Source organism: Centropristis striata, chromosome 16 (assembly GCF_030273125.1).
Source record: "Centropristis striata isolate RG_2023a ecotype Rhode Island chromosome 16, C.striata_1.0, whole genome shotgun sequence".
Lineage (NCBI taxonomy): Eukaryota > Metazoa > Chordata > Actinopteri > Perciformes > Serranidae > Centropristis > Centropristis striata.
Window position 1 is genome coordinate 2889980 of NC_081532.1, and position 21193 is coordinate 2911172.

The 21193-nt window shown below is 35.1% G+C and overlaps 1 protein-coding gene across 1 annotated transcript in view; it reads right to left on the reverse strand.

Annotated features, from left to right (window-relative positions):
* Positions 1-21193, reverse strand: part of pcnt (pericentrin) — a 79080-nt gene that overhangs the window by 35766 nt on the left and 22121 nt on the right. Inside the window, exons 18-36 of the mRNA XM_059353436.1 lie at positions 20622-20733; positions 19320-19446; positions 18306-18425; positions 17524-17602; positions 17257-17361; positions 16001-16112; positions 15391-15431; positions 15169-15303; positions 13631-13877; positions 13381-13531; positions 11667-12120; positions 10192-10389; positions 10011-10082; positions 9553-9657; positions 8475-8627; positions 7151-7297; positions 2183-2343; positions 1353-1513; positions 4-185 (exon numbers count right to left, since the gene is read on the reverse strand). Coding sequence (XP_059209419.1) covers positions 4-185; positions 1353-1513; positions 2183-2343; positions 7151-7297; positions 8475-8627; positions 9553-9657; positions 10011-10082; positions 10192-10389; positions 11667-12120; positions 13381-13531; positions 13631-13877; positions 15169-15303; positions 15391-15431; positions 16001-16112; positions 17257-17361; positions 17524-17602; positions 18306-18425; positions 19320-19446; positions 20622-20733 — 2862 coding nt within the window. The remainder of the gene's footprint in view (positions 1-3; positions 186-1352; positions 1514-2182; positions 2344-7150; positions 7298-8474; positions 8628-9552; positions 9658-10010; positions 10083-10191; positions 10390-11666; positions 12121-13380; positions 13532-13630; positions 13878-15168; positions 15304-15390; positions 15432-16000; positions 16113-17256; positions 17362-17523; positions 17603-18305; positions 18426-19319; positions 19447-20621; positions 20734-21193) is intronic.

Below are 21193 nucleotides of genomic sequence, written 5' to 3' on the forward strand. Positions count from 1 at the left end.
TACCTGTGTGTTGGCCTGGTTCAGCAGCTCCAGTAGAGTGTCAACAGTGTGTCTCAGCCTGCTGCAGGCGCTCAGAGCTGCTTCTTCTCCTCCAGGACTGATGTTTGTGTCTGAAACCAGCAGACTCTCACAGAGCAGCTGGCTCAGCTCCGTGTCTTCTGAAGACACGTCTGCTACTGAAATACCTGCAAAGAGAAGAATTTAAAATCAATTGTTGCAAGAAAATAACAAAACATGGCCTCTGAAAGACTGAACATGAAGTTTAGTTTTTATTAGTTAAAAAAAATGCACCATTAAACCCATTCAAAATGCTTTTTTTTTTTTTTTTTAAATCTCACTTACGTTAAAGCACAATACATGCATTTTATTCAATCTTAGTGTCAATCTGGGTTTTGGCCTTGGAATTGTAAATTATTTTTACTACTTTCCACCAGATTGCGTCATTTTGACCAAATCCAGCATATAGAGAAAAGACATGAGATTTATACACACAATCCATACACACCAAGGTTATAATAGTTTGGGATTTTTCATTAGTTTTAGTTTAAATTTCGTTGTGATTTTTTGTTCTCAAATTCAGTTTGTTTTAATGAGTTTTTAGAGTGAGTTTGCTAGTTTCAATTAGTTTTTAGGTTTTGGAAAATGATTAGTTTTAGTGTTAGTTGTAGTTTTTTGTAATGGGGTATTTGTTGGGTACCAGATTCAATAAGGTCACAATAAATGTTTCCTTTATTTCCTTTGTCTGATCCATCTCAGCCCCAATAAGATTTTTAAGTCATAAACCAGATAGATGAAATAGATTTCATATCAACCAAAAAGGTTTAAAAAAAGTTGACAAAGATGAAAACTAAGGACATTTTCACTATAATTTTAGTTAGTTTTAGTTAGTTTTGTAACATCAAAATACAGTTTCACTTAGTTATCGTTTTTTAAAAACTCGTTTTTATTTTTGTCAGTTAATGAGAATGTTTTTTCAATTCTAGTTTTCGTTAGTTTGTTAGTTTTCATTAACTATAATAACCTTGCTTTACACATATTTTTTATTAATTTGAATGCATGATTTATTGTGTGAAATGTAAAGCCAGAACAACACTGATACCAATATTTGGGAGTTTAATATAATAATATATAATTTAATGTAACCACAAAATACAGTTAGTTATCTTTTTTTTTTTTTTTTTTTAAACTCTAGTTTTTATTTTTATTTCAGTTAAAGAAAATGTTTTTTTCAATTCTATTTTTTGTTATTTCATTAGTTTTGGTTAACTATAATAACCTTGGTACGTACATCTGTAGTTCTTACAACAACTAGTCAAAATAATGACAGTTGTTAAGTAAAAGAGCCAACAAACCAGATTCTTGTGCGTCTTTGTTCCCCGTTGAGCTCCTCTGATCACATGTTTTGGCTCCGGCGCTGATCTTTTGTCCAATCAGATCTTCTGTTGCTATGGTGCTGCGAATCATCTCGATCAGAACCTTCTTCAGCTTCTCATTGGCCTGCTGCAGCTGACGTCTGGGAGAGGGACATCAGAAGGACAGAAGATAAAGAAAAACACACCCCGATGTTGGGAGAATCTTATTCTCTACTTTACATTTAACACACTGGTATCTGCAGCACTGAGAGTTAACTTGTTGCTTGTAAATAAGATTATGTTGCATACTAATGTCGGCAACATTATCAAGCTGTATTTTAGCAGCTCAAATTCTATTGATTGGAATAATATAAAATACAAATCTCTCATTGTCAGCAATAATTAATTGACCGAAATTTTGTGCATCGCTAAGGAATTTAAATTTGATTTGAAATCCATATATTACAATGTTTCTATAAATATTCAATATATATAAAAAATAAAAATAAATACATTTTACCAATAAAGTTAAAAAAAAAAAAAAAAAAAAGATATTACAGAAGTAATAATACAATTTCGAGGGAAAAAAACAAAAACAAAAACAAAAAACACTTAAATTAAAAAAATCTGTCTATCATATTTTATCCCACAAACTGTACAATAGTAGGCTACAAGTAAGACTCAGAGTATCTGTAAGTACCTGGATTTTTTTGTATTCACTACACACATTCACTTGATATTTTTACCATAAAAACACATTAAAAAGTATAAAGTTCCCCCAGCTGTAACCACTAAACACATGAAACACACACAGAGAGAACAGTTCTCACCGTTCCTCTCTGGCCGTCTGCAGGTCGTCAGTGAGCATCTTCAGAAGGTTTCCTCCCTCCTGATTCTCTCGTTCTCGTCTCTGGAGGAGAGTGTCTAAAGTCTCCATCTCTGCTCGTTTCCCTTTCAGCTCTCCCTGCAGGCAGCCCACCTCGGCTCGCAGCTGGAAGAAACATCAGAGAGAGATATAGCTTGTTAATTCTACCAACATTTAACACAAACCTATTAACTGCCTCCCTCTCCACCTATCGCTTTACAGGGTCTATACAGAAATACTTAGTTGAATTTAATACCTTTTATTACCTTTTTAATACCTTCACAATACTTTTTAATACCAACACGACATTCATCTGGAACTTTTTAACTTCAGTTTTGGAGTAACTAATTATAAAGTAACTGATTACGGTCTTTTTTTCTTCTTTTTTTTACTTCAAGTCAAATCAAGTACCTATATTTCAGTTACTTGATACTTTTTGCATGTATAGCAGCACGGACCTATACACAAGTGTTTGCTATTTAACCCCTAACCCAAGACAAAATGTTATTTCATTGTTATGTGTAAGTAAGTAAGTAAGTAAAGTTTATTTATATAGCACTTTTCACAGGTAAAAATCACAAAGTGCTTGACAGAAGATAAAAATAAAGAAGATAGGGGAACATAAGACAACTAAAACGCAGTTAAAAGACAAATAAAACACAATGAAACATTAAAATTATAGAATAATATGTACAATGCATGGTGGTCATCCAAATGCCTGTCTAAAATTGTGATTTTTAAAAGAGTCCACAGAAATATCAGACCGTAGGGGGAGGGGCGGAGAGTTCCAAAGTTTGGGTTCCACATATTCAAATGATTGATCACCATCACCAATGATGATGTCACCATGTCCAAAATCAAATGCCTTAAAGAGAACAGTTATTTATCCTGCTATCAGTTATTGGAATAATTGCCCACTAAATATACGTGAACTAAATAGTAAAGTATCTTTTAATTATTACTTGAGAATGCACTATTTAAATTTGTGAGTAGTGAATTAACATATTTACTGTATGAAAGTGAGAATTAATGTAATAGATATGAATGTAATAACTTATTTAGAATGATTTCTGATGACGTATATAATAATGTCTACAATGTTTAATTGTTAAGTGATTTTTGTTTTGTCTTGTGGACCCCAGGAAGACTAGCTCCTCCCACTTTTGGTGACAGCTAATGGGGATCTTTTTAACAATAAACAATAAACCACGCATTTTAAAAACAGGTACAGAACAGACAGAAGATGTCTTGTGTTTGACCTAAGAGACCGAGCTGTGGGGAGAGCACACACCACTTCTTATTTTTGGCTAATTTCATTTACTACCTTTTGATACCCTTTAAAACCCTGCAGCAACCCTGCTTAAAAAAAAACCCAAAACAAATAAAAACGCATATGCAGAAGTACCAGATTAACCCCCAATTATGACAAGAAGTTCAAACCAAAAGTAATCAAATGAAAACCTCAAAGACTGGCTCACTGCCGGAGCTTTCTGTTTGTTTAAACAGCATCACATCACTTCCGTCAAATAGAAGATAAGAAAATGACACGGCCACCAGCATGACAAAAGGCTATTAGCTCCAGTGAGCTAAAACACATTCAATACATCAACTGTGTAAACTTCCCTGCTCTACTCTCCCGAGTAGACCCGGATGAACACGAACAGTTCCGGAAAAAGTTACAAGTAAAGTGCGCCGCCGCTGCTACTGCTATTCCTCGACGGTGATCCCGCACATAGTTTTGTTTTGTAAAACCTCACGACAGTATTTGCTGTACTTTGTTCCCGTGTGAAGAAAATAAAGAGGATAAACTCTCTGAAGTAGCTGCAGTTTTTCTTACAGAAAACTGACTGAACCAGACTGTGTACGCCAGCATAGAAACATATCGTTTACATCAACTAAAATCAAATCAAGTTTATTTGTATAGCCCTTTACAGTAGCCAGAAGGTACCCAAAGTGCTTCACAGGAAATCCATAAAAACAATACATAACACACGCATAACATATAAGTACAAAATAAAAGTGCTGCAGTGCTGCAAGGTAGTACGAGCCATAGACCATACATAGCCATACATAGAAAGGAACAAACACAATGAGTAGACCTAAGAAACAGAGTTGGCAGAATTAAATGCCAACCTAAAAAAGTGGGTCTTCAACTTTGATTTAAAAAGGCTGAGATCAGAAACAAATGTCAGGGTATATTACATAAGGCATATAACACATTTCTCCTCCTTTAAAGCTAGAGCATGCATACACAAACACGCCGCACACACTGGAATCATCAGACATCTTTGGCAGAAGTGCTAAAGTTGCTTTAACAGCTTTAACAACTGATTGACACAACTCCCAGCTTCACTTTCTCCCAAAAGATCCTTTTTCTTACAGATCTGTAGTAAATGTCTTACCTTTCCTCCCTCTGTCCCGTCACTCTCTCCCTCTCCTTTCACCATGTCTTCCCTCTCTTTTTCCCTCTCCTCCCATCAAACAACCTCACGCAGCCACCTGCCTCAACCAAACAATGCTGTTGCCCTGGCAACAGCCCCCTCCCAACCTCACGGGGAGGTGTAAGTGTGTGTTTAATATTTCCTTATCAAGAGCCAAGCTGGGAAGCTGCCATGGAAACCAACGTATACACACATTAGCCACTTTTACGTTAATTGTGCAATCAAGATCTATTATTATTGATTCAAAAGAATTAATCAAAGTAGAGGAAAAGCACTGAATTGCAAAAATCACAGTTAGAGTTCTGACAGAATCCAAAACAGTTTTTTGGAAACGAGACTACCCCGTTAGTAACCGGGGCGATAGCAAACAATTAACACAACTCTGTATGATTTACATCTCCACAACAACCACCAACAAAATGAAACGTTGTGCCAGCGACAGGCAGAATGTCATCAAATAAAATAAAAAAGCAATAGAAAGACACAGATGTGAGCTTTTGACCCATCAAATTAACCGTTTTGATGATTGTTTAAGTAATTATTTATGCACAAATGGCAGAAAATGCTCCCTCAAATATAGAGAATTCCTGTTTTTCTCAGTTTCATATTATATTAAACTGAATATTAGGGCTTCAACTAACTAATTATTTTCATTATCGATTAATCTGTCGATGATTTAAACGATTAATCAATTAGTTGTTTGGTCAATAAAATGTATAAAAATATCAATCAGTGTTTCCCAAACCACAAGATGACGTCCTCAAATCTCTTGTTTTGTCCACAAACCAAAGAGATATTCGGTTTATTGTCATAAAGGAACAAAGAAACCAGAAATATTCACATTGAAGAAGCTAAAATCAGAGAATTTGGACTTATTGTCTTTAAAGAACAAAAAAAACAAAACAATTAGATTATCAAAATAGTTGAGGATTAATTTAATAATCGATCCTATCTGGACTGACACAAACAATGCATGTTACTGTGAATGAGAGTTTAAATATTAATCTGCCACCTGAAGTGCACATATTACTCCCCGCCTGATTTGAACATTAATCTACCAGTTACTGCCTCTAATCTTCCAGTCTACAAAAATGTCAGTAAACAGATTTCCTGAAGCAAAAGTTTGTCTTTAACTGTCTTGTTTTGTCCAAAAAAACAACCAAAAACCATAAAATATTCAGTTTAATGTCACATAAAATGAATAAAAGCAGCAAATTACCACAACTGAGAAGATTAAACAATTATCAAAATAGTGAAATGGCAGAAAAATAATTGACTAATCGATTACCCAATTAATCATTACAGCTCTACTAATGCATGCTTCAAACAAAAGCGCACCACCACACTACACACAAATACACACACAAACACACACTCACCAGATTAGCGTGGTGATTCATTGATATGATAAACTCTTTAACAAGCTGTAATCTCATGCGAGGAAAAATCTAGACTGTGGTTGTTTCAGCAGCAATATTCTGTCTTCACTCTTAAATCTCAGTTTCTAAGACACACAAACTTCTTATTTATTTCATTGATTTTTGTCCGTGGAGCCTCATCGCCCATGATACAACACTTGTTTCTCAGGCTTGTCTAGTCTCGCCCGCAGCAAAGTGAAGCTGTAGGAGTCTTTCACCTTATTCTACCTTTTCATTTGCACAAGAACAGGGGTCTCAAATCACCTGGGGGCCGCTGGAGGCAGTATTGAAATGACAAAAAAAAAAAAAAAAGAGACACAAAATAAAAATAAAAAAGAGACACAAAATTAAAAAAAAAAAAAGGAAAAAATTACCAAAAAAAGACATTACCAAAAAAGACACAAAATTATTTAAAAAAAGATACAAAATTACCAAAAAAAGACACAAAAATATTTTTAAAAAGACATTATTGTAAAAAAGACACAAAATTATTTTTAAAAAAGACACAAAATTACCAAAAAAGACACATTATTAAAAAAAGACAAATTTAAAAAAGAAACAAAATTATTATTTTTTTAAAGACACAAAATTATTATTTCTAAAAAAGACACAAAATTACCAAAAAAGACACATTATTAAAAAAAGACAAAATTATTTAAAAAAAGACACAAAATTATTTTTTTAAAAAGACACAAAATTACCCAAAAAAAAACACAAAATGACCAAAAAAGACACAAAAGTATTAAAACAGACACAAAATTATTTTAAAAAAGACACAAAATGACCAAAAAAGACAGAATTTCCAAAAAAGACACAAAATTTAAAAAAGACACACAATTATTAAAAAAAGACACAAAATTACCAAAAAAAGTAATTAAAGGGACCTTCCACAAACAACATGGTAAAGTGCCATTCATATAAAACTCACATTAAACTTTCATATCAAGGTGGGGGCCACAAAATATCATCACGAGGGCCGCAATTGGCCCGCAAGTGTGAGACCCATGCACAAGAACAAAGCTGTAAAAACACTAGACTTTAATGTGTGTGTGTGTGTGTGTGTGTGTGTTGTACCTGGGCCACCACAGCGTCCAGCTGCTGCAGTTGGACGGTGAGCTGGCTCATTTTGCCCGTGTAGCTGCGCTCCTTCTCCTCCTGCTCACATGTAAAGCTCCTCTTCAGCTCCTCAAGCTCCGCCTCCTTCTGCTCTTCAAACTCCGTCTTCAAACAAAGCAGTGCATTAATTAAAAGATGCAGATCGCCATCCGTAAAAAAAATTAAAAATAAAAATAAAAAAAGCTGCAGTACAGTGTAGCTAAAGAGCTCTCCGGCCACGTCTCGCTGGCTTACGGCTGCACATTTCAGATGGTCTAATGCCAGAAAAAAAAAAAAGTACCTTCAGCCTTAAAACCTTCTGCATCAGAGGATAAAAAGCTTAGATCCATCCCATTTAGCCAATGTTCAGATGGCGGCAACACAAACACACAAACACAGCGCAGCAGCACACAGAGTCAGAGAACAGAGAGACAGACGGACAAGAACACTTCTTCATATACGGCCATGGTGGGATTATGAGGAAACTGGGTTTGAATAAAGCTCCAGTGGGACGGGCTCCAACAGGAAGAGCTATCCCTGAGAGTGAACTGGTGCATCTGGAGCTTAGACAACACAACACACACACTACAGCTCTCATAATCCAGAGAAATTACATAATGTTGCAAACACGCACTCTGAAAAAAATCTGATTCTCCGATTCCTTTCTTTTTTAACGAAAGGATGCTTTGCAGTAGGGGTGGGCGATATGGCCCTAAAAGAATATCACGATATTTCAGGCTATTTTTGCGATAACGATATTCTTGACGATATTATGAAATACTTAAAAAGATATAGAAAATATGTTTTTTTCTTCATCTGTATTAATAAATAAAAAGCTAAAATGTAGTGTGAAGTGCAAATCTCAACAGTTGCCAAATAAAAAAAAATGTATGAGAAAATAATAAAAATAACCATTTAGGGGTTCCGGGGGCATATTTTAATGACATTTTGTAAAGGAGAATAAAGGTTCTTGTATGTTTTATTTAAGGCATCTTATTTTGACAGTCTTCTTGTAAGTTCTGTGGTGGATTCTGTTAACACACTGTGCTCTTATTTTGAAAGCTGCATGTGTTTAGCGACAGAGAGTAAGTAGCTTTTTGTGATTAAAACAACTTTAATTGTTAGCTTGTAACCTTACGCCACTACATCAAAAAGTAGGAATGTTGCCAATATCACAATATGCATTTTTTTTAACCATGAAAAAAAAAATACCGATATTATCGTGAACGATACGATATGGCACACCCCTACTTTGCAGCTATGCAAACTGTCACATTTTTCCCCTCATCGCTCCTCTTTTTACCTTCAGTTGATTAATTTTGTCCTGCAGTCTGTCCTCTGATTGGGCTTTGAGAAGCTCCGCCTCCTCCAGGAAGTGCTGGCGTTGCCGGGACGACTCCTCTTGCAGCTCCCGGCGACATGCCTCCAGCTCCCGTGCAGAGACGCTCCTCAGCTCCTGCAGCAGTCACGCGTTTGTTTGTTAGTTTAATACCACAGCATGCAGTCGGGTCAAATGCTCAGCTCTCAGAAGAGAAATCCAAATAAATACTCCCCGCACAGATACTCCATTATGAAGGATGAACAATAATTCTGTGTAATCTCTTTTCTAATGGGCGCTAAGAGCTGCAGAGACAAAAACTCGACTGAAAACCATCAAAAGACCACTAGCCAGGCAGAGCACTGGGTTTTAACTGGGGTTGTCAAAAGTATCGATACTAAAACGTATCCGGATACAATACTCATTTTCAAAAGTATCGATACCCACAAAATTATTTTAAAAAGACACAAAATGACCAAAAAAATACACAAAATTACTTAAAAAAAAGACAAAATTTAAAAAAGACACAAAATTACTAAAAAAGGACACAAAATTATTTTAAAAAAAAAGACAAAATAATTTAAAAAAAAAGACACAAAATTACCAAAAAAAGACACAGAATTATCAAGACACAAAAAAAATAAAAAAACACACATTAAAAAAAGACACAAAAGTATTTAAAAAAGACAAAAATACCCCAAAAAAGATACACAGTATCAGTATACATAAGCATAGAGTTATTTATTTATTTAGTTTATTTATTTTTTGCACTGTTTTTTATTATAAATATTTAACCTGTTCATTTTTACATGTTGCATTTTTCTTGTTAATAAAAATATTTCTGTAAAATGTTGAGGTCTTTGTTTTTATCCTTGTGGTATCGAAAATGGTATTGAGAATCGAATATTTTCCTGAGTATCGGTACCAAGTTGAAAATTTTAGTATCGTGACAAACCTAGTTTTAACTGGCGCTGTGAAAGACACAGAAGAGGTAGTGTGATGCTCACTCATGCATACACACACACACAGACACAGACACACACAGACACACAGACACACACACCTGTAGCTGCAGCTGATGCTGTGTGATGAGTTGCTCTTTCTCAGCTGTGCAGGTATGTGAGAGATCCTGGAGAGCAGCGCTGTGTTGCTGCTCTAGTTCTAAAACCTAAAAGAGCACACAGGACGCAAAAACAAAAACATTAAAACATCAATTTGGAGAAAACAAGATTGAAATGCCAACATGAACTATAGTGGGTATTTTTTTGTCCAAAACACATAACTCATATGATGACAAAGGGAAAGTTTGTAGCATCCAAATTGCAATGAAGAACAAATATTCATTTTCAAAAGCATTCAAGAAAATGTATGAAATGAATCAGGGCTGTGTATCTGAGAATGTCTTGTGATTGTTCCTGCTCCGTCTCTTATTGGTTTTTTCTTACGGCATCATGAGAAAACACTTAGAATTTGGGCTTTTAAAGAGAAAATAAAACCCAAAGTAATGAAGGTTGATGGTACCTGTGTCTTGAGGGTCTCCAGGGTTTTGCAGTGTTCAGTATCTAAGGCCTCTTTTTGAGCAGCCAGCTCAGTCTGTAAGAACAAAGGAAGACATTAAACTTTCATTAAGTCTTTGATAATTCGATTGACGACTGTATATCAGATATTAGTCAGAGGCTGAGCAGCGATGTTTAAGTGTGACCTTGTGAACGTGGCTGAGCTCTGCTGCCATGGCACTAAACTTCTCCATGTGAAGCTGAGCCAGCTCCTTCCTCAGATCCTCTCTGATGGACAGCTGCTCTGCAGCGTTGCGCTCCATTATCTGTTTATGTTGTGACTTCTGGAGAGAAAGGTCTTGAAGATGAGCTTCTTCAAGTTGGGCCATCTCATCACGCAGCGCCTGAGATTTAAAAAAAAAAAACAACCTTAACGTCCTGTGACCCTGCATCCTCATGTGGACATTTCATTTTAGGTTTTATGGACCTTATACTTAATTCTGCTTAACTATAACATGTTGTCCTCAGTAGTACACACTCTAGAAAAATCACAATACATCAATTAGTGTAAAAATCAGATGGCAGCATCTTGCTGAAGTCAATCAAGAGCTTATCCCTAGACAAAAGTGGACCAGGTACAAAATCTGATCAGATTTGATGGTTAAAACTTGTTCATTTGTGCTTAATAATGTTTGTAGCTTGATATTCTGTGCAAGTTTGACTATTTTTAGCAATAGCAACAAGCTACGACTCTGCTAATCAGGAAGTACTCATTTGAGAACGAATAGACTTTTGCTATCGTTCTTCCAAGGGAGAGGCAGAAAATGTAAGGAAATAAAAGTTTTATACACTGGTGAATTAATTGTGTTATACAGTAAAATTAACCGATTTGGTTTTTTTTTCAAAAACTACTTCCTGTTCAAAGACATTGCTTAGTTTTTGTACTTTTTATTTATTTATTTTGTTCCTTTCATGAAGGTGGACAACAAAATGTGTACAGAGACACACTCTATACCTTCATGATTGGAAAGGAGCAGCATTTTTAGAATTAGCCGCCTGCAAGTTTCAAAAGGCTGGCTGGAGCTTCAGTCAGAACCGTCACTCAAACCTTCTTTGTCTGTGCTCGGCTTTAAGATTAGTGATTAGTTGTTGTTGTTGTTCTTTTGCCTGTGTGCAGCGTGAAACTGACCCTGGAAATTGTTATTTTATTTTGTTAAACCTTTAGCCTGGAGGGTCCTTTGTAAATGTATCTTGCTGCCATTTTATTTCTTATTAAAAACACCTCTGTTAAATCCATTACATCTGGTTTAGGTTACCTCCTTTTACCCCTTTAAGAGTTGATGGATGCAACAATATATAAAAATGGACACAACAGTTTGGACTCAATATATTGTTGTTTACATTTGTCAATTTTTGTGCTTTTTTTGTGTTGCGTTTAAGTTAAGCTGCAAATGTTTGACATGCAGTACGAACTGCCCCAAAAAATACTATATATTACTATTCTCGAGATTTAAAAATTAATTGCTGTGGAAAAGGATGTACACATTATGCTCCAATATCGTTATAAAACTAAAACAACATCGATACAACAATATAATGTGTTATGGTGACAGGCCTACTTGTGCACTTTCATCAACCATTGCTAACACAAGGCTCGACATTATAAATCACGTGTCCTTACTTGCACTTCCTTCAGGTATGTGGCCTCCAAAGTGTCCATATTACCCAGCATCCTCTTCTCCAGTTCATCTCTTTCCTCCTGGTGTTTGCGGGTCAACTCGGCCTCTAAAGCCTCCAGCTGAGCGAGACCGGTCTCCTGAAGAACGGCCTGCAGACGCTCCAGGTCTGTCTTCAGTTTGGAGTCGAGTGCCGTTTCCAAGGCGACGAGCTCTGCGTCGTGTTTGGATTTGAGCTGAGCGGCCGCGGCAGCGAGCTGATCTCTGTGACTGGCACTGAGTGAGTCTTGTTGTGCTTTGTGTTGGGCTCTGAGCGAGTCCTTCTCTTGGGAGTGTTTGTTCTGGAGAGCTGAACTCTGATGCTGCAGCTCAGTCTGATGTTTGTTCTCTAGCTCTGACAGAGAGAGTTCATGTTTCTGGGACAAACTCTGCTCCAACGCTGATTTCTCCTCTTGGAACCTGAACACAAACAATTAAACAGACGTCAGATCATTAAAAACAGAACATGTTCAAGGGTCCTAGAGCTCAAACTGCAGGAGATTAACACATTAGTCTAAAGTATTCCGTTTTTAGACATTAATAACAGCACTAAAGATTACATTTATTAATCTGTCCCCTTCAAAAAAAATGTATACTCACATTTTCCACATGGAGAAAACCTGTGTTTGAGAAAATTTGACTTTTTTTTTTTTTTTTTTTAGCAAAAACAAAAAATCATAATCACCCAAACTTTTAGTGTAGATTTCACAATTTAAAAATGTAATTACCATCTGCAAAAACATGATATTGTTAATCTTGTCTTTTATTTTTTATTGTTATTTATAATAGAAAATAAAAACATGTAGTTTACAGTTAAAACTTTTTTTAAAATATGACCAAAATGTTACCCAGATTCAATACTTCAATATGTAACCAGACAGAATCTGGATGATTTTGTGTCCAATCTGTAGAGTCATTTTGGCATGTAGTATAAACTAGTTTAAAAGTATAAACTTCTAAAGGGGACTGTCCATTTCTCTATGATTTTTCATTACCTATACTGACATGGGACTAAAAATAAAAATCCAAATGTTCCATGTTATAACAATCTATAAAAAAAATAATAATTTAATTGCTTAAATAAATTGTAATCAACTTAAAACAGCAACACAATCATGACGCACATAATAGGTTTAACCACTGAATTTTTTTTTTTTTTTAAAAACCCCAGTTGTGACCAGGATTTAAAGATCTTCAGCCCTAATGGAGCTCACCTGCACATCAGCCCCACCCTCATCCACCTTCACTAGTTCCCGGTTAAATCATGCATAGAATACAAACTCCTCCTCCTGACCTAAAAATCCGTCCACGACCTCGCCCCTCCATATCTCACTGACCTAAACACCATCCTGAAACCTGAGGTCCTCTGACACAGGTCTGCTCATCACCCCCCACACCAAACTAAAAACTTTTGGGGCTCGTGCCTTCAGCTCCGCAGCCCCCACCCTCTGAAACTCCGAAACCCGAAATGCTGCCTCCTTGGACATTTTCAAAAAACTTCTAAAGCTCCATCTCTTCACAAAGGCTTTTGGACTCACCTAACCCCCTCAACCCGTCATCAGTGCCCAATTGTTTTTGTCATCTTACTGTATTATATTTTAAAGCGTCCTTGGGCTTCCTGAAAGGCGCTATATAAATGTAAGTTATTATTATTATCATCATCATCATCATTATGATTACCTCTCTTGTGCTTGGCGTAGCCGCTCCTCCTCCTGCTCCTGGAGGAGAGCAGTGAGCTCCTTTATCTCTGTTTCCATGCGGCTCTTTGCCTTCTGCAGCTCACCATCATACTGGGCCTCCAGTCTCTGTCGCACTATGAGGACCTGTGGACCTGAAAGACAAACACACAACATGTTAGAAGCTGATGGAGATCCACTACTTCTGATCTGACTGGTGACTGAAAACTAATGCAAGTCAATAATAATCTTACTCTCATCATTGTCCAGTGAAGCCTGTAGACATGTTAACTTCTCCTTCTCCACCTGAAGAGCTTCCTCAAGGCGTGTCTTCTCCTTCTCCATCTCTCTCTGATGTTCTGACCTCAGAGCAGAGAGCTCAGCTTCATGTTTCTCTTGGAGTTCTTCTCTCAGCTGCTTCATCTCCTCCTTCACATACACCTTCTCCTGTCTCAGAGCCTCCTCAAGACCAACAAGCTCTGCAGCAAACTCCTGTTTCAGCTGGACACAGTTTGAAATTATTGCATCACAAAGTCTGAGTTTCTGTTCAACTATCAGTTTATTTGGAACTTTTCTAATATCAAGGTTCGTACAGTTTTTCAGTGGTAAATTTCAAGCACTTTGAGGACTTTTAAGGTCCATTTTCAAGCTTTTCCAGGACCTTAAAACAGTTGTAAGTTGCATATTTTAGATGAGTATTTACATGCTAAAAGGGGTAATTTCACCCAACCATACAGACATTTTGAAGTTTTTAAATCCTCCCTAAAAGGGCTTTTAATCAAGTTTAAGTGGACATCTTGCAAAAAAACAAAATTGTATTCAATTTTTAAATTTTTTATTTATTTTATTCTAATTTTCTTTATTTATTTTATTCTATTGTTGCACTGTGTTTATTTTAGTATTTTAGTTTCTACTTTTAATTTCCTGCAACTGTGATATCTGTACAGCACTTTGGTCAACCCTGGTTGTTTTAAATGTGCTTTATAAATAAAGTTTGACTTGAACAACGATGGTATTACGCTTTTACCAACCAAAAGTACAGTTTGCTAATCTCAATATTCAATTTAGTATTTTTTTTTTTATTGAACACGTGATTATCTATAGTCAGATTGCACGAGAAATACAGTAAGAATTTCAAGCACTTTATCCAAAATCCAAGCACTTTTCAAACCTTGAAAATACATTAAAAGTTAAGCATTTTCAAGGATTTCAAGCATCTGTATGAACCAAGGTTATTATAGTTAACAAAAACTAACGAAATAACAAAAACTAGAATTGAAAAAACATTTTCGTTTACTGAAATAAAAATAAAAACGAGAGTTTTTAAAAAACGATAACTAACTGAAACTGTATTTTGTGGTTACAAAACTAACTAAAACTAACTAAAATTATAGTGAACATGTCCTTCGTTTTCGTCTTTGTCAACTTTTTTTCATCCGTAAACCTTTTTGGTTGACATGAAATCTATTTCATCTATCTGGTTTTATGACTTAATAAACTTATTGGGGCTGAGATGGATCAGACAAAGGAAATAAAGGAAACATTTATGGGACTTTTTTTTAATCTGGCACCCAACAAATACCCCATTAAAAAACTCATAAAAACTAAACTAAAACTAAGCATTTACCAAAAAATAAAAACAAATTAAAACTAGCAAACTCACTCTAAAAACGAATTAAAACTAACTGAATTTGAAAACAAAAAATCACAACGAAATTGAAACTAAAACTAATGAAAAATCCAAAACTATTATAACCTTGGCATGAAGCCTGTACTATGCAGGCTTGTGTACCTTTTGTGTGTTTCTCTGCATGTCTGCTTCATGTTGTTTACTCAGAGCAGCCAGTCTGTTCTCCAGCGTGTGGATGATGGTGGTCCTGGTCTGCAGCTCCTCAGTGTGACTCCACATTTTATGTTCAACCTCCACCTAATAAAAAGCAGCACAAACATGCATTGTAAAGCTGATAAACTTAAGAAGAACTTGTTTTATGGATTAACTTTTAACTTTTCTCACCTCAACCTGCCGTGCTGCTTCCAAACGAACTCTGGTAAGCTCTGCAACAAAGATTATTGAAGAGTTATTATACAACTTTAGACTGCTCAGTGGTTGGATTTTATAATATGTGTGTTTAACCCTCTGAAATCTTTGGCTATTATGTCCTTTAAAAAATCTGTTAAAAAATCTTTACCATGTTATGTTGGTATCAATTTTTCAGCGTTACCTCACCTTTATGTCCCGATAATTCATTTTTTTTTACTTTGACTTACTTGACATAAATGTTGAACCCAAAGAAACAAAGGAAAACATATAATCTGATCTTGAAAATTATATTTCAATACACAGAATTTTAAATGTTGCAAATATGAACACAGGTTGCAAATATAACATATAACAGGTAAAATGAGGATAATCTTAAATTCTATATTTTTATACTAAATATATTTGACATTATCTCCAGTTTTACTTGGCCGAATATCATCCAAAAAAAATCTGGCATGGAGTTTCAAGCCAGAAGTTTAGAGGGAAGCTGATGGAGAGACTCAATGTTGCTTCATTTTTATGTCTTCACGTCATGAAGAAGTAATGTGCCGGTGCTTTCATGGACTCTAGAGGGTTACAGTACCTTGTAAGTGATGGTCAGAGAGTTTGGCTCTGAGTTGCTCCAGCTCCAGAGCATGACGAGTCTTCTTCTCCTGCAGCTCTTCATAGTACTGGTCGGTGAGGTCAGAGCGCACCTAATGCACAAGTAATGACATAAAAACAAGTAAACGAGAGACTAAAGTGGCCGACTGGAACAGAACGGCTTGTTGGATGGTCAAATAGCTTTAAAATCCCCCTCTGCACACATCTGTCCAGCACCGGATTAGGGGGCCAAACATTTCTATAACTTTCCAAAACAATCCAACATTCACCCACTTCACTCTGCGATTAGCCAGCTGTGTGAAGGCGAGAAAGCCAGGATTTAAAAGTCTCTCTTGAGCACACCATCAGTAAATAAGTAGGCTATGTAGTTATTAGGGATGGGCGTTTGGAAGAAACCTGCCAACTCGATTATCTATAGCGTGCATGCATACATGGGCAAAATAAAAGATATTTATACAGTACTGTGTAAAAGCCTGTTTTGTTAACGGCCGATTTTATTGTGAAAGGACAAAAAGAGACTTGCTCCTGTCTATTGTTAAACTTAATCAAGAGATTAAAGTGTAAAGACAACAAGGAGTTCAATGTTTTATGGTTTAGCCCTGAAGAGACATGAGGTTAGTTTTCACAGTTATCTTCATATTTAAATGTGTTTTGTGTTTAAATAAGTTTTAGATAAAATTAAACCTAGAAATGTATGATAGCAAGTTTTGATACAGTAAGATTCTCAAATTACTACTCTTGTATTTCTGTGTGTTTTAAAATTGTTATTGCAACTTTCAGTTTGCAAACTAACTAGCTCATTGGCTGATTGACGTACGGCCACAGAACTGAACGCTCGGCATGTTTCAGTTCAGTGATACTGATACACAGTCAGAGATAAAATTAAAAAATACACAGATCGATAAAAAATTCCACGTGATCGACCAAATTGTTAACAACCATTTATCGATCACTGATTAATTATTTCTATCCCTAGTAGTTACTGTTTCTGTCTGTTTAACTGTGTTTATTGTTATTTTCTATTTTGTTGTGTTGTGTTGTAGCCTATAAATAAAAACTGTTAAAAAGTCCAGTTATGAGCAACACATCAGTCCTTAGTATTATTATTTCATGTTTATATCTTGCAACATGCCTGAAAGTCAAAACTACAGCACCTGTGGAATCCAGGGCTAAGGGAACTCTCTTCCATGTTAGCTTAAATGTATTAAAGACTGAAGGAGTGAGTTTGTGTCTGACCTGTCGCAGATCTTCATTAAAGGAGTTCGTCATAGAAGACTGTAGATTGGCGAGCTCCATGGCGTGTTTCTCTTCCAGCTGAAGGCACAAACTGTCCAGAGATTCCTGCATGAAAAAATAAAGAAAAGACACTTAAGATTCCAAAACAAACAGACGAAATGTGCAGAAAATCAACTCCAATGCCTCGTGAAGGGAAGCTCAAAAACACATTTATTATATAAACAGAAAATCTCTAAAAAGTCTTATTTCCTCAGAGTATGTAAGCACCTTTTGTTTCTCCTGTTTGGGGCCAACATCTGAGAGCACATGATGTTTTTCTTCTTCAGCTTTGCCTTCAGATATGGAACTGAAACAGAGACCAAAAGCACAGATATTAGAATAATCATTGTGTTTTGTTGTACATGTGGCTGGTTATATATTATGATCTGCTGATATAAAATCATGGGAAAATGATTAGACCACCCTTGTTTTCTTCAGTTTCTTGTTCATTTTAATGCCTGGTACAACTAAAGGTACATTTGTTTGGACAAATATAAAGAAAACAGCAAAAATAGCTGATAAGAGTTTAATTTAAGAGCTGATATCTAGACATTTAACATGATTTCTTCAATAATAACCAAAATCATTATCAAGAAAATTATCATTTTTACATTTATTTTTGGTCAATTTGTGTCTTTTTTGCATCTATTTTTGTCATTTTGTCTCTTTTGATCATTTTCACATCTATTTTTGGTCAATTTGTTTCTATTTGGATAATTTTGTGCCATTTTTTGGTCGTTTTTGCATCTATTTTTTGTCGTTTTGTGTCTTTTTTTTGGTCATTTTTACATCTACAGTCATGGAAACATTCTTAATAACCCAAATCATTATGAATAAAACCATGTTAAATGTCTAGATATCAGCTCTTTAATTAAACTCTCATGAGCTATTGTTGTTGTGATCATTATATTTGTCCAAACAAATGTACCTTTAGTTGTACCAGGCATTAAAATGAACAAGACATCAAGGAGAAAACAAGGGTGGTCTGATCATTTTTTCCATTATTGTACCTGTCATCAGCAGTTTTTAGCAGAGATTCCTCTAAGGCGCTCTCCACCAGCCTGAGCTGCAGCAGAGCGATCTCCTCTCTGTAGCTTTCCTCCGCCGCACGCAGACGCTGCTCAAAGTACCTGAAGGAGGAAAATGATCAGTGGAAAGGTACGAAGAGGACAACTGACAAAGATAATTAACAATCTGGTAGATCACGGTTCTCAAACTCGTGACGATATTTTGTGGCCCTCACCTTGATATGAAAGTTTAATGTGAGTTTTATATGAATGGCACTTTACCGAGTTGTGTCTGGAAGGTCCCTTTAATTACTTTTTTTGGTAATTTTGTGCCTTTTTAAAAAGAAAAATGTAGTGTCTTTTAATAATTCTTTGTCTTCTCTGTGTTGGTAATTTTGTGTCTTTATTAATAATTGTGTGTCATTTTTGGTAATTTTGTGTCTTTTTTTCCAAATAATTTTGTGTCTTTTTTTCCAAATAATTTTGTGTCTTTTTTTTTGTAATTTTGTGTCTTGTTTAAGTAATTTTGTGTATTTTTTTTGGTCATTTTGTGTCTTTTTTGGGTCGAGTCTTTTTTTAATAATTGTGTGTAATTTTTGGTAATTTTGTGTCTTTTTTTCCAAATAATTGTGTCTTTTTTGGTAATTCTGTGAATTTTTTTGTCATTGTGTGTCTTTTTTAAAAGTAATTTACTTTTTTTTTTCCAGTCATTGTGTGTCTTTTTAAAATATTTTTGTGTCTTTTTTGGTCATTTTGTGTCTTTTTAAGTAATTTAGTTTCTTTCTGTCATTTTCGTGTCTTTTTTTGGTCATTTTGATACTGCTCCAGCGGCCCCCAGGTAATTTGAGTTTGAGACCCCTGATGTAGACTTGTGGCCAACAGGATGTGTCGGTCAGTTCATCGATAAACAATTAAGCTTTAATATGAGTTTTGGTTCTAAACATCACAAACGAGAACAGAGAACAGAAGCAGAGTTTTGTGAGGATAAATGCATGAGGACTGTTGGTGCTCTCGTACCTCCTCAGGCTCTCCAGCTCAGCCTCATTCTGCTCTTTGATTTCCCGTTTTTGTTCATTAAACTCTGTCTTCAGGCGCTCGATGTCATCAACACGCGATGAGCGGGCCAGCAGCTGCTCTTTCAGCTCTGAGAGAGAAAATAAAGACGAGAACAAAGACAGAAACAGGTAAGAGACAGAAAACAGAATTACATAGATGCAGTCAGGTTCTGTTTCCCCTGAGCGTCATATAAAAAAAAAATTATATATATATATATATATATTTCAGAAAAAGATTGGACTATTTAATTTCATAGGCTATTTTTATTTAAGATATTTTTTTATCTAAATGAGCTTCGATTTAAAAAAAAAAAAAAAAAAAAAAAAAAAAAAAGGTACTCCTGTTGTTATACAGTATTTATGTTCACCTAAATAAACGGTTTTAATAAAACTACTTGTCATTAGGGCTGCAACTAACGATTATTTTCATTATCGATTAATCTGTTGATTATTCAAACGATTAATCAATTCGTTGTTTGGTCAGTAAAATGTATAAAAATATCAATGAGTGTTTCCCAAACCACAAGATGACGTCCTCAAATCTCTTGTTTCGTCCACAAACCAAAGAGATATTCAGTTTATTGTCATAAAGGAACAAAGAAACCAGAAATATTCACATTGAAGAAGCTGAAATCAGAGAATTTGGACTTATTGTCTTTAAAAAACTGAACCAAACCAATTATTTGATTATCAAAATAATTGATTATTAATTTAATAATCGATTAATCGAATAATTGTTGCAGCTCTCCAATATAGTTCAAATTTTTTTCTTTTATATATAAATGCTGCTCTTTCTAGGGTTTATCATATTAAGTTTAGTTAGTTAGTTAGTTAGTTATTCTTTTCTCGTATCAATATATGTATATATTATATATTTATTTCAGAAAAAGTTTGGACTATTTTATTTCATAGGCTATTTTTATTTAAGATATTTTTTTATTTAAATGTGCACTTTATGGAGCTTTGATTTTTTTTATAAAGCTACTCCTGTTGTTATAAAGTATTTATGTTCACTTAAATAAATGGTTTTAATAAAAAATACTTGTGACATGTCATATTTGACTTTGACTGAACATTTGCTCTCACTTTGCAAAAAAAATATTAGGATATATATCGTATATCGATATTCAGCCTAAATATATCAGGATATGACTTTAGGTCAGCCCTAACAGCTGCCACTGTTGAAAAAGAAGCACCATGTTTTCTAGAAGAAGATGAAAATAAAGCTTCATCATCATCAGACGTCATGCTGCATCATCCTCACCTCCCAACTCCTGCCGACTGGTCCTCATGCTCTCCAGCTGCGTCCACAGCTGACCTACTTCCTGTTCTGAGCTCCGTTTTAACAAAGTCTTCTCCTCCTGAAGCCGCAAAACCTGGTTCACAGAGAAAATATACACAAAGGTTACTGTTGTGGATTCCTCTTGAAAATTTCAGCAAAAGTGAAAACCACCATGACCGAGTGTAACATGATTTTACTGAAGTTTTTGCTGAGGTTTTTACAATTTTGCAGTGTGCATCCAGCATTTTAATACAATATTTTGTGTTTAATGTTTTTTGTGATTTTAATGTCATTTTTTTTACCGTTTGTACGTGTTTTTTGTATTTTTTATGGGGTTTTTTATGTGTGTTTTTTGTGTTTATTGTGAAAATAAATAAAATGCTTGTGTGTTTTGTGTGCGTTTTTGGTTAAAAAAAATGTATGTGTTTTTTATGCATGTTTTGTGTGTGTTTTATTTAGAATTTTTTGTAAAAAAAAAAAAAAAAAAAGTGTTTGTTTGTTTTTGGTCAAAAAAAAAAAGTTTTTGCTGAGGTTTTTCAAATTTTGCAGTGTGC